This window comes from Centrocercus urophasianus, unplaced genomic scaffold, assembly GCF_019232065.1.
Source record: "Centrocercus urophasianus isolate 14NV4802_14NV808 unplaced genomic scaffold, USGS_Curo_1.0 seq_34, whole genome shotgun sequence".
Taxonomy (NCBI): Eukaryota; Metazoa; Chordata; class Aves; order Galliformes; family Phasianidae; genus Centrocercus; species Centrocercus urophasianus.
The window spans coordinates 298,838-311,915 of NW_024884911.1; the positions used below are offsets into that span (position 1 = coordinate 298,838).

The window sequence follows — 13,078 nt, forward strand, 5'->3', positions numbered from 1 at the left end:
CCTGTGTTTATCACTGTGCCCTCCTCCCAGGACAGACTCCAGCAGCAAACCCCAGGGTTGAGGGGTTCTGTGGCTGCAGTCTCCCTTTCACGTGCATTTAATAAGCGACGAGTTACACCTTTGCTTTTTACCTCCCCCCACGGACACGGGGCTGGCAAAGGATTTGGAGCGCGTTGCAATGACAGCCGCGTCTTTCCTTTTTCCTGTCCGTATTAAACAAGAAGGTGCAAGCTGGCAGCGCAGGGCCGGCCTGCCTCTGCGACTACACGGGCCCTGCTTCCTGAGCAGGAGAGCTGCTTTATGTTGTGGTTTTACTAAATGAATTCAAAGCTTGGCCTTCCTCCAGCCTGAGCCCGGGCCGAACGCCAGCAGAGCAGCCCCTGGGGAGAGCGCTGGAGCGAGGAGGGGCCGGCGGGACAGGGAAGAGCGGAGGAATCCGAGGAGGCAGATCCGCCTCGCCGACGAGCTCCCTTCCCATCTGCTCGGCCGGCAGTCGCCATAGGAACCGCGCTGATAGAGGCAGGGCCGCCTCTCGAGCCCGTCCGTGTGCGCGGAGGGAGGGAGCGGGGAGGAGCTGCCGGAGTTTGAACGCATCGTGCCGGTGGAGAGCTGCAAGGAATGCCGGCGGGACGGGCCGCGGGGCGCGGAGGACGCGTTGCCGTCGTTCCCCGCTGTCGGCAGCCCCCGAGCGAGGCAGGTGGGTGAGCGGCCGGCTGGGGCAATCGCAGCGCTCTGCTCGCGGCCCGCCGGCTCTCAGCCCCGCTTTCCTTTCCGTGGGGATTCGTGGGGCCGGAGTCAGGTTTGCAGCCGTTGTGCCCGCAGGAAGGGTTTGGGGGCCGGGGCTGGCAGCATCCTGGGCTGCCGGGCTCCCTGCCGTTCCCGATGGCACCCGGTGGCACGTCGGGGTCCTGGCAGCTGTCTTGGCACGCAGGGGTGCTGCTGCTTCTCCGCGTCCTGGCAGGGGTTCATTGCGGGACTTTCCGCTCCGGATGAGTGCGATTACTTCCCTGGTAAACCCCCTTTTTCCAGGTGCTGAGAACTTTCCCCAAGCAGCCCCGTTCCCACCGCAGAGCCTTGCAGGGTTGCTCTCCGCTCCGTGGGTTTTTATTTAATAGTTTGGCTGAAATTCCATCCACTCTTTGTGTGCCGCGGAGAACAACGCGTTCGTGGGGCTTCTGTTCTTTTAAATAAGAGGTGGCTAGCGCTGCTCTCTGCATGAAGCTGCTGGAGGCTGCACAGACACAAAGCTCCAACCCTGGCAACAGGAAAGTGCAGGAGCCGGGCTGCGGGCAGGCAGAGAACAGCCCGACCTGCGGCACAGAGCTCTATGCTGCCTTAATTACAGCTTTGCTTATACCTGCCTGGGTGAGTGCTTGCAGCCAGCAAGTCCTGCCTGTTGCTGTGCTGATGGAACCACAGCTGTTCTTACTGTGGAGATCCACTGCCCGTGTTGCATTGAATGAGTCCTGTGCTGCTTTGTGGCAGCGCGTCCCGGAGGCGTAATGTGTGTGCTGTGGAATTTCATTCCCTCAACTTTAATTTGCTGGTTTTAATTTCAGTCCAGTACAGAAAAGAGGTAAATGGGATCCTCTTCTTTGGTCTAGGCATCGGCGTTTTGTATATTTTATTTCCCATATTTCTCGTTGCCTCAAACAATGCGGGACTTGCAGCTTTTCCTACCTCCCTGCCTTCCCTAATCTTACTGATTTTCTGATCTCCTCTTTCTGATTTGTCTTGAAAAAGATTCCATCAGGCCCGACCGTGCTGCCTTTCCATGGCTGCGAAATGCTGCGAGATCTTTCTCAGTGTCCTTGTTTTGCTTTGTTTATAAACAAACCATTTGGTTTGATTGCTTGAAGTACGTTGCGGTAAGCAGGGGTGCTCTCTGAACTGTCTGCAGTCATGCTACGTATTTCGTTGGAACACTGAGTTAATTAACATTTCATCTCAGTGTGCAAGAAGTTAAACTTTATCTTTTAGAGCTGTACCAGTGAATAGCACACCCTGCAGAACGCAGAGCAACAAGATCCTTGCTGGCTCTCTGGGCTTGCAGCAGAGATTCAGCTCACCCCAAAGCTTTGTCTCTGCTCCTGTTTTTGCTGGGCACTTCCCCAGTTAAACTTGAAAAGCACTTTGTAGTAAGCACAGCTCACTGAGCAGTGTGCAGCCAGGCTCCCCTTGCTCTGCCCTCTGAAGAAGTGAGCTGTGCTGAGGAGCTGCCTGCACCCATGGAATGCAGTTGGTGATAACAGCCTGTGTTTCTTGCTGTTGGAAAAGCTTGCTCCAGCGTGGTCTCTGTAAATGTGTGGTACAGCTCACTTTTCCCATTGGTAAATGTTTTGAGGGAGGACGACAGCAGTGCTGTCATGATGAAGTCAGTGACAGGTGCACGGAAGTTTCTTTTTCTGAATGAAGGGACGTTTCTACAAAACCCATAAAATGCAGCATTTGGTAGTGCTAGCATTGCTGCAGTGCTCTGATGTAAACTGGGTTGCCAGCTGAACTAGTAGGAGTTCCAGCATAGAGTTTGTTTTCCTTTCCACTGAACCATCTCCTAGTGCTTGGCTCCCACCCTCGCACAGCCCGACCAGCAGCTCTCAGCTCAGGGCTGGATGCTCCACGCTGCTCTGCACGTTGTTTGCTTCCCTTCTGCTTTTGCAAAGAGGCTGCTTGGCCTGTTTTTAAAAAGAATCTGGATGGAGCAGTCTGCATGAAAGCATAGGTAGGGAGCTGTAACTGTGAGCTGGGTTTTCTGGAAGGGAGCAGTTAATAGAGAAAACTAATTACAACTGAAAAAAACACAAATGTAGCTCAGGGCAGTGAGAAGTATTTTGATATCTGTGTGGATTTGTGTAGATATGCCCTGGTGCATCACCCAGCTGGTGGGTAGAGCACGCCGATGGTGGTTTGGATGGGAGGACTCAGCACTGCTTTGCCACCCGTGTGAGCTCTCCCTTCCCTTGTGGCTGTGCTCGGATGGCACCATCCCAGTTTCCATTCGGCCGATCCATGTTCTGTTGATGAGGTTGATTTACAAAGCGCCACCTGATAGCTCCCAAAAATAGAAGGCAGCGGGAGCACGATCTGTGCTGTGCTGCAGGGCTGCTGCCATACCCCGGCCTCTGGGATGAGTTCTGCTGCTCTGGTACATCTTTAGGGAAGACAGAGTGCCATTGAAGCCTGGAAGCTGGGGGAGCCTCAGTCTGTGCAGTCTTTTAAACCCTGGCTGGCCAAAGCCTTGCCCTGCTGCTCCGAGCTTGGTGCTAACCCTGCAGTGCTCTGCCCAGGAGCTCATCCAGCCCCAACAGCTCTGTGCCTCCGTAACCTGAGCTCCTTCTGAGTGCGAGTTTGAGCACTGTTAAGTAAAAGGTTATGGTGGAGCCCCTTGAGAACGGGGAGGGAGGAAGGTGGTTTAGATTGAGTGCTCTTAATACTCCATCTGTCATCTGTGTGGTTAACATGTCATATAAATGGTTGCTATGTGAGCCTCGGAGCGGGAGATGGTGGGTCTGGGAGGAACGTTGTGAGCTTGTAGCTGCTGTGCTTCAAGGATTGTTTAAAGAAAAAAAAGTAAACAGCCTCAAAAAAGAGGAGGAATTAAAAAACCTGTAGAGAAACACAAGTGTAAGGAATAGAGGAGAGCTGTACGTGTGCCACTGTGGGTTCTGTGTAGGAAGGAAGTTCTGGTAAGGGACAAAGTGATGCCTTTGCTTGGGCAAGAGGAGATGGTCAGGGCCTTCTGTTTGTGCCCATCATCTGTTCTCCTGCAATCCCAGCATCACGGGATGGTGAACTGCATTTCCTTATCTCTGGCTCTACTTCTCTGTTTTCTATTTTGGCCTGGTTAGCTTGATGGGTTGTGTTGCATTTCTTCACTGCTGCTTAAATCTGGTTTGTGAGGAAGAGCTCTGAGCAGTTTCCCAAACTGAGAACACCCCACTGCTGTGGAATCAGCCCACAGGCAAGAGGGAAATGCTGGAACATTTGGGGTGTCACACTTGCCCAAACCTCCACACTTCTCCTGGGCTGCAGCTGGGGCTGCCCTTTGTGCTTGGGGCCATGAGCTGGGCCTTCTCCAGATGCTGTATATCCACCATGTACAAGTGCCTGGGATATGATTTTTTTTTTTTTCTTCTAAAAATTGTGCAGGCATTGATGCTTTCTTTTCCCCTAGCAGCCTCATCAGGTCTTTGGCTGTGCTGTGGAAAGTCTCAGACCCTCACCAGCTTCTTGAGAGCCCCATCACCCACTTACAGGTACACAAAGCATACCAGACCTCCATGGTCTTCTGCCACAGTCCCTGTGTGCTGTCCCTATCCCCGCCCCGTGTGCCACTCTGCAGCACTGTTGGTCACTGAATGAATCCCATGCACTCTCTGCTAGTGGTACATCTCCAAATGCCACCTTGAAGATCCCACTGAAGCTACTTGCTTTTTCTAGGCCTTCTTACCTTATGCATCTTGATTAAACCCCAACCCCTTTCCCTGAAGTCTGGTTGCTGTCACCCACAGCCGCGTGGAGTCTGGCCATGCCTTGTGTTCCCTCTGCACTCCTGATGCTGCCACATGGTTCTGGTCTCCCTGGCCATCTCCCCTTGGTCCCCTGCACGAGGACCTCGCTGGCATGCCCAATTCCTCCTTAGTGCCCCGCATGTTGGCCTTCGGTCTCCATGATGCTTGGTCTGTCCTGGTCCCACCTGTTAGTCACACAGAACTTCTCCTTGTGTTATATCCAGGGCTGGCTGCAGAGACTGTTCTTCAGGTTTGCGTATGGGAAAACTTGTCACCTGCTTCTCATGGAGCCCAGGGTGCTGTTAAGGGGCTGCTGCCATCTGGTAGCCCCCTGGTGCTGGGGTGGGTGGCCTTCCTCTCAGGCCAGGGATCCTGATGTAACTTGTGTATTTTCCAATCTAATGGCAGCTGGCTTAGCTAGAAGGTATTGCCCTTCTTATGACATTTGTCCCTGTGTGCTCTTAACGTGATGCTGGCTGAGTTGTGAGGGTGAATCTTTGTTATTGGTAAACAGGAGCTTATAGGGAGGAGGTGATTGGAACTTCTTCTGCTAAGCATTTTCGTCAGCACACGTGGTTTGGTCAGGACCGGGGCTGTGTGGGCTTGTGTGTGCTCCAGAGGTGGACTGTTGGGAGTGTCCAATTAGTTCTGAGGCAACAGAAAAGCCCCACCATTGTTCTGGAGCCCTTGAAATGGCAGTCGCGCTTCCCTGCCTCCTCCTTCAGGCTTCAGATATTGCCCCATTGAGTGGCTTTGCTGCTTCCTCCTTGAGTGCCGTTAGGGCTGCTGGGATGTAATGTCCAGTCATCCTGACCGTTCCTGAACCCCCTCTGGGGATATTTCAGTTCTGGATCGATCCTCCTGTTACACAGCATGCAGAAATGGATGCACACCCATGAGCCTTGGTCATGACCATGAAATATCTTGGCACACTGCTGGGCATCTTTAATGGGATTCCTGCAACAAACCCAAAGGTCCCCTCCAAGGTAATGATCTGCAAAGGAACCAGTTAAAACGAATGGCAGTTTCAGTCAGGATCTAGAGAGGCTTGCAAACATGCCAGACCTCCATAATGGATCTCTGGAGGGAGAATAGTGCCTGGAGGAGCTCCAAGTCCCACCTTCTTCATGCAGATAGCTACAGAACAGCTCCCTCCTGTGCTCAGTGTGCTTGCAGGGCACACGGGGAGCTGGGCATAGTGAGCCGTGTTGCTGGAGAGCTGGACTGGGTGTTTGGACCTGCTGGCTATGTTGGGGAAAAAGCTGCCATCCATTGCATTTCTCAGTGAGTTTTTTCAGCAACTTTTTAGATTTTTATTTTTTTTTTTCCACTCTCACAATGATTGTAACAGGATTTTATTCTCCTTCAGCCAGCTGTTAGCAATTAGCAACTTGATCCATTCAGTCTGAGGACAGAGTTTAACACTTTCTTGCCACTGTGAGGATGTTGCTAATCCTGTTTGTGCTGGTCTGGGGCTCGTGCTGTGGTGTTGGCACTTTATGTACATGCACAGGTCAGGAGGAGAGGCACCATAAACCCAAGGACTCCAATGCAGCTGAAAGAGCTGTGAGGAAAAGTGAGTTGTCAGCCCAGAAAAAAAAAGTCATTAGGAAGATGATTCCCAAGCAGTTTGCACAGAGGCTTGTATTATGTAGTGTATTCCAGTGTGCTCTAGCACATGGAAGCGTGCAGTTTGGAAATCAAATCTATTACCAGCTGAGATTTAGCCTCAGCAGAAATCAGCATCAGTAGTTGTTCAAACAGCAGTTCCCAGGATCAAGAGCTCCAGAGTGGAGCCAAGGTTCCTCTAAATTATGAGATGAGTGGGAAAAACATCCTGGTGTCTTGCACAAGGCACCAACAGCTGTGGGGTAGGGCTTGAGAAGATGAGGAGTGATGCTGCTTGCACAGTGGTGGTCCAGGACCAGGAGCTGAGTGTGCTTGGAAGAAAAAATTCAGTGCACGCTGAACCCAGCTGCTGGGATCTCCACGTAGGGCTCATCTGCTGGAAATATTCCTTCACTGCCACATGCAAAGGTAAGGATTCTTCTCACTTAACTGTGGCTGTCAGGGAGGGATGAGCCTTGTCCAAGACAGCTCTTTGTCTTCTGTCTGCCATCAGTGGTGAAGGACGCATCCCAGAAGGATTCATCTTGCTTATTTTGGACCCTCTTTGGGTAAGAGAATGGAAGCAGAGGTCTCTAGGCCAAATGCAGCTTTCATAGGCACAGAACTACAGGCAGGTGAGCTCTACAGCCAGCTCTGAAACTTTCCTAGTGTATTTCCTGGAGACCAGGCTGGCTGCTATGGTCACATCTTCCAGTTTCAGTTTGCTGTTCCCTCAAGACACACTGGTTTTACATGACCTGCTGAGCTCCACATGCCCCTAGGAAAGGCCCTGGTCTGTGGGATAGGGTCAGAGAGGCAACCCATGTGCTATCCCAGCCCATGCTGTTCCTCCTGCACTGGCTGCTGGCTCATGCCAGGAGCTGGCATGCTGCTCGGGCATTTCTGCATGCCTTCTCTTGCTCTCCCCAGTTCCCTCTTCCCTCTTGTTGTCTCTGATATACTGATCACTGTGTTCAGGTGGAGATATGACAACGTGGCTGGATGGATGATTATATAATAGGTTTGATTTGGGACATGTGATCTTTAGGTAAATGGGCACCTAAATGATGGTGTTTGTTCTGTACCTGGTCAAAATAGATAATTTTGGATGCTGCTGCTGTACGTGTTGCATGTCACATGTATTATATTGCAGGGATAATTGTGGCCATTGTTGTGACTTGAGAGGGTGACAGCCTCAGCACAGCTCTAGTAAAAAGGCAGTCCTTATTCTAAGACTTGGGACCTCTCAGTGCCTGTCACTCAGACGAAGAGCCGAAGCATTTGGATGCTTGAAATCACATTTGGGATTGCTCTGATTCCTTTTTTTCTTTTTCTGCCTCAGCAGAGGGCTCTTGTCCCCACCTGGCAGCAGGCACTATCTGTCTCAGTGCTCTTTGGCTGTTAACCCTGCGTGACTTACAGAGGACCTTTCCAGAGTGTTGCTGTGGGTGCTGGCCCGTGTCTCCACAGATGTCTCATCATTTCCTGCTTGCCAGGCTGTCCTCTGTGTTCTGCCGGGGGTGATGAGGATGTGGGGCATCTGTGTGCTTGTCCTCTGCCAGCTGAGCACTCCTGTGCAGTTGGCAGCTGTTAAGCCTCCAGCTGAGAGGCCACCTGGGAGATGTCTCTGAGTCGCTGTTCTCCTGCCAGGACCCCTCAGGACCTGGCAGCTCTGTTACTGTGTGGGGACACGCAGGGAAGGAGCGTTCCCAGCCCCAGCTGCACCCACAGGGCACCCCAAGCCCCTCCAAGCAGTTCTCTGCTGTGTCTCCGTCTCAGGCCTTGTAGTTGTGAGGTTTTTGCCTCTTGCTCATGTTGTCACGTTGCTGGGCACAGCATCCTCATTAATTCCCCCTCCTGCACCACATTTGGCTTTCCTAGGAAGGCCCCTAGCTTGGTTTTCAGACTCAGAGCTATTCTTTCTGATGGAGTGAGTCCAGCGAGGACAATGGCCAATAGCAAATCCTTAGGAAGGAGAATAGAAACAGGGCAAGCCTCAGTGATTCTAACCCTGATTTAGCTCCTGGGTGTCTGGCAATGTGCAGCTGGGGATTTCCTGAGCCAAAGGTTTTACCTTCAGCCTTAGGAACCAGTGGTGCATCTTTGTTGTGAATAAAGCCAATTGTTTGGGTATCCATGGCAACTTTAGGCTGTGAGTTGTGTGGCTTAGTTATGTGGGGTGGGAAAATCCATCTTTTGTTAGCAATCTCTGAGCTAATGGCATCTGATGCTCTGCCATTCCTAAGCATGTGTATGTGCTGGCACGGTGATGATCTCTTCCTTTTGTTAACAAATCCTAACATTCAATTTTTACCTTTTTTTAATAGCACTCTGAGGGTTCTTCAGCAAATATTCCTTGGCACAGGCAACTTTTAATTTATTGGTCTGTTCTGTTTTCTTCAAACGTTCAAGTTCAAGACAAGCCTTCTAACCTGCCTGTTCTAAAGCAGTCTTCTGGGATGGGAACTTCCTGAGGCAGTTTGTGATGAATGTGGACACAAAGAATCAATGTAACCTCACTGATAACACCTCAAGGAACATGAGGTCGTACTATGGCTTTCCACTGAAATTGCCAGAGTTTAAGCCCTTTGCTATTTTTCTCATTTCCAAGCAGGAAATTAAGTGTACTTGCATGTGTGAGTGCACACGCTCTGTTGGCAGCAGTGTGGACATGAAGGGAGAGATTATTTTCACCCTGGTTTGGAAATTCACCTCTAGATTGTGTGACAAGCCTCGGGTATTTGGGGGTTAGCAGTTGGTGTGGATACAAGTGTGTATCTGGGTTCAGCGCTGCCTGGGGAGCCTGGCTGGGCCATCCAGATTGGCTGTAGCAGCAGCTTCTGTGCTCATTAATATAACGAGGAAACTGATGAATAAATGGAGGAGTTATTGCTTTCGTCAGTCTTGTTTAAGAGCAGTAGTGGTGTGTCTGTTTAGTAGGCTGTGGAGCTGAGCTGGATTGCACTTCACCTCCAGAGGTGGTGCAGGTAACGGGCAGTGTTAACCATCAGTCAGCGCCCGGTCAGGAGCTGAGGTCAGGGCACTTCTGAAGGCACGACCTGCCCAACCCATCACAGGGCAATGGCACTGTAGCATGCCGACACGGCAGCGTGGCCGTCCTGCCTTTGGAGGGCTCTCATCTTCTCTTTGCTTTGTGTTTCAGAAATGTAGATCGCAGCTGCTGCCTGTGAAGGACTCGTGCCCATCTGAGCCTGCGCAGCGTCCGACTGCTACCATGATCTTCTGCATACTGCTGCTGGCCTCCCTGCCTGAGCCATCCGGCGCCGAAGTCAACCCTGGTAGGGAGCTGCCAGATTGGCCTCCAATCTCCCAATTCCCCTATCTTCATTCTCAGCCTTTCTTTGCCTTTCAGGATAAACACGTGTAGATGTAATCAATGGGCATCAACGTAATTGCTGATGTAGTCCCTGATTGCCTTCATCTAGGCTGAGGTAGATGTTGTACTTTGTGCTGATGTGCAACATCTGACAGTTCCAGGAGGGCTCAGGCGTGTGGGTTTATTCCTTCCAGTGCATTCAGCAAGCCTGTGTGGAGTTCTGGTTTTCTCTTCATTGCTTTGGCTGTGCAACCTGCAGAACAAACCTGATTGTAGGCTGGCTCGGAGATGCTTTGCTCACTGTGGAAAGCCAATTACCAGTTAGCAAAGCATAAACAGCAGTTCTGCAGCCAGCAGGGGATTCTGGAGAGAGATGTGGAAGGGAACATTTAGAAACCATACCTGGCACAAAGCTAAGCTATAGGTAGGAGTTCCTATGAGTCCCTGTGGAGAGAATGACCTCTTATCCTGCAGCACTGAGCAAGTTACGAGTCTGAGTGATTAATAAGATAATGATCTGCAGTATGTTGTGAAAATCACCATAATAAGGTGGCTGCTGCTGGAGACAGCCTGAAATTAATTAGTCTAATCTGTGTCCAGATTGGCCCAAGGTGTGGTGAGCCAGCAGTGCTGCCCTAAAGGGGCTTGTTGTGTCTGGCTGTGTTTGAAGCTCTGACCCCACTGTCCCTTGTAGATGTTTGCAGCAGTTTGAGGTTATGCTGCAGCCATGCAGATGTGAAGTGAGGCCTGTGGGGGAGCTCAGCAGGTATTTATATGCCTGTTCCCTATGCCCAGCTTTGAACAAGGGTTGCCAGCTGGTTCTGATTGTTTTCCCTGTACTTCCACAACATTTAACAATCACATGCAAATCCCTTTAGGTGGTGGTAAGTACATAAATTACACATAGGAAAAGCTGTCCTCAGTGCAGAACCTTGGCTGGAGAGTGGGCTATGAGCACAAGGCTTCCAAGAAGTGAACATCTGGTTTTTCTAGGACTTCTGAGTTTGGCTTCCTTAAGCAGCTTTGCTTTCTTAGCTCCCCTGGCTGTTCAGCTGCCTCTGCCTCAAGGGCTATGCCCTGTTCCCATCCAGACACCTGGTGCTCCTTGCCCATAATGCCCACTGATTGTCTTGCTCTGAGCTGCTCCAGGAGCAGTCCAAAGCACCTCCATAGCCTGTCTGCAGCATTGCCTGTAAGCAGTGCAGGTGCCCCCTGAACCCGAGGAGCTGCTCTGCGGATGGTGCTAGGCCTGGGTGGGAAGGATCCTGTGTTAGTCCTTTAGCCCAGCATCAGATGTTTGGTTTCACCGTGAGAGATGCGATAGACCCTCTATCTACCTGGCAGGGGTGTGTGTGCTGGGGTGCACAGTGAAGAACTGGGGAAGTCCGAGCAGGGGTCCTTGCTGGGTGACAGAGCCCAGGTGGGCTTTTTGCACAGAAGGACTTGCTTTTTGGTGAGAGCTTTCTGCTGTTGTTGAGTCACAGCTGTGTTCAGAGTGCATTCCTCAATGCCAGGGCCGCTCTGGTTTCCATTTGCCCTTTGTATGGCGCTGTTGCAGGGAGTGCTGTTAACCTTTAGCAAAAATGTGACCAGACAGGACTCCCACTGCAGAATCTCAAAAGCACTCTGCTTTCAGGTGATCAATTCTGTCTTTTTGGGAACTCTTTAGATACTCGCCCACAAGTCAGCAGCATAATAATAATTACTTTCCAGTAATTGATCAAGTTGTACTGGTCTGCTGATGGGACAGGCAAGAGTTAAGACATGTGAGGCCAGTTTGGTTTTCTAAGCTTACTGTTCAGTATCAGAACAGGCTTACAGCTCTGTCCCCCAGCTGCCTCTGCTCACTGCAGTTTGCTGCTTCAGAGCTTTCTGTGCAAGCACTTGGTGTGTCCATTTGCTAGCCATTAGTGCTGTTAGATCTGTGAGTGTGCCTAGCTGGTGTCTGAGGCCATGTGAACCTGTGGCATTTATAGAGTGCTTAATAAGGTAAGGATGGATATGTTGATGCACTGTTTTTGAATTCAGCTACCTAATGCTCGGCGACCTTGATTACATGAAGTAATTGTTCAAGATGTAAGTCAGCTTTGCCGTGCTTTAGTAATCTCTTCCTTAAGGAGGCTGATCTGTCCTTGTGCATAATATGTTGCATTCTCTACCTTTTGATGGGAAAGGAAGTAATGGCTGTGTTCCATATGTGTTCCATATATGACCATGAACACAGACAGTTGTATAGTGGTGTTTTCTAGTTTTTATACACTTTGCCATAGTGCTAATTTGCTTTGACTTTCCTTGCACTCAGCATTCAGGTGTTTGTAGAACAGTTTGTTCTGGTGGTAACAAGAGGTGGGTTTCGTGCTTCTGCCTTTTCTCTTCCAGGATTTACGAATGACTGTTCTGCTTTTAATTGTTTCATGATTTAATCCCAAATAAAAGAGTTGTATCGTTTCATCTGCTGCTGGTGTCAGTCTGACAAAAATATCTCACTTGCCTGTTTTGAATACTGATGCTTAATGAATACATTAGACTTTGAGTTTTCTGAAGCATCTCTGATATTCTGAGACGTTCAAAACATGACATTAGGCAGAAGAGCTTGGCCAAGCAGAGGCTTGTAAGCTGCTGCACTGGGCTGTGGTGAGCATGCAGAGCTGTTGTCTGCACTCCTTTGAGGCACCTTGTCTGAACTCTTACCTTGAGAGAGATGCTTGCTTCGCTTACAGATACAGGTGGTGACAGACCAGTGTGAGCAGTGTGGACTTTGCTCAATTTGCTGTAACCTGCAGTGCCACAGCAGTGTCAGTGCTGTGGGAGACAAAGGCTTTACTGAAGTCTAGGTAGATTGTATCTGCAGCCTTTCCCTCATCCACCAGGTGAGTCACTCGATCATTGATGGAGATCAGGTTGGTTGGGCAGGACCTGCCTTTCATGAACCAATGCTGGCCGGGCCTGATCCCTCGCTTGTCCTCTGCATGCGGTGTGATTGCGCTCCAGATGAACTGCCTGTCATATTCCCTGGTTCTGAAGTCAGGCTGACAGGCCTGTAGTTCCTGGATCCTCCTTCTGACCTTGGAGATGGCTGCTGTGTTGGTAGGTCTGAGATGTCTGGGGCCTCCCCAGCTGACCAGGACTGCTGAGAAATGATGGGCAGGCACTTGGCAATCGCTTCTCCCAGCTCCCTCAGCACCCTCAGGTGAATCCCATCCACTCCCATGGACTTCTGGCAGTACAGGTGGAATAGCGTGTTGCTAACTGTTCCCTCCTGAATTGCTGGAGTTTATTCTGCTGCTCATCTCTGTCTTTTAGCTCAGGGGTTCAGCACACTGAGGACAACTCATCTGACTGTTACAGACAGAAGAGAAGAAGGCATTGAAAATCTCAGCCTCTCTTTCTTCTCAATAATAATATTCCCCACTGCATCCCATAAACGACAGAGATTCTTCTTGGCCCTCCTTTTGCTGTTAATATGTTTGTAAAAACGTTTTTTATTATCTTTCACAGTGGTTGCCAGATTTAATTCTAGCCTACCAGCCTCACTTCCAACCCTGGCATGCTATCCTTCATTTCTGGCGAGCCTGGTTTTATCCCTTTCCCCATTCAAACCTAGTCTGAAGCTGTCTCAGTA

General features: G+C 50.5%; 1 protein-coding gene across 3 annotated transcripts in view; it reads left to right on the top strand.

Annotated features, from left to right (window-relative positions):
• The first annotated feature begins 610 nt into the window (after positions 1-610).
• Positions 611-13,078, top strand: part of LOC122166805 (discoidin domain-containing receptor 2-like) — a 37,859-nt gene continuing 25,391 nt past the window's right edge. The window contains exons 1-3 of one of the 3 annotated variants that reach the window (XM_042830849.1): positions 633-697; positions 4,178-4,256; positions 9,283-9,418. In XM_042830849.1, coding sequence (XP_042686783.1) covers positions 9,355-9,418 — 64 coding nt within the window. In that variant the 5' untranslated portion in view covers positions 633-697; positions 4,178-4,256; positions 9,283-9,354. Of the gene's footprint in view, positions 698-4,177; positions 4,257-6,434; positions 6,549-9,282; positions 9,419-13,078 lie in introns of those variants that run through there. The other 2 variants (XM_042830848.1, XM_042830850.1) reach the window with 2 other exon arrangements.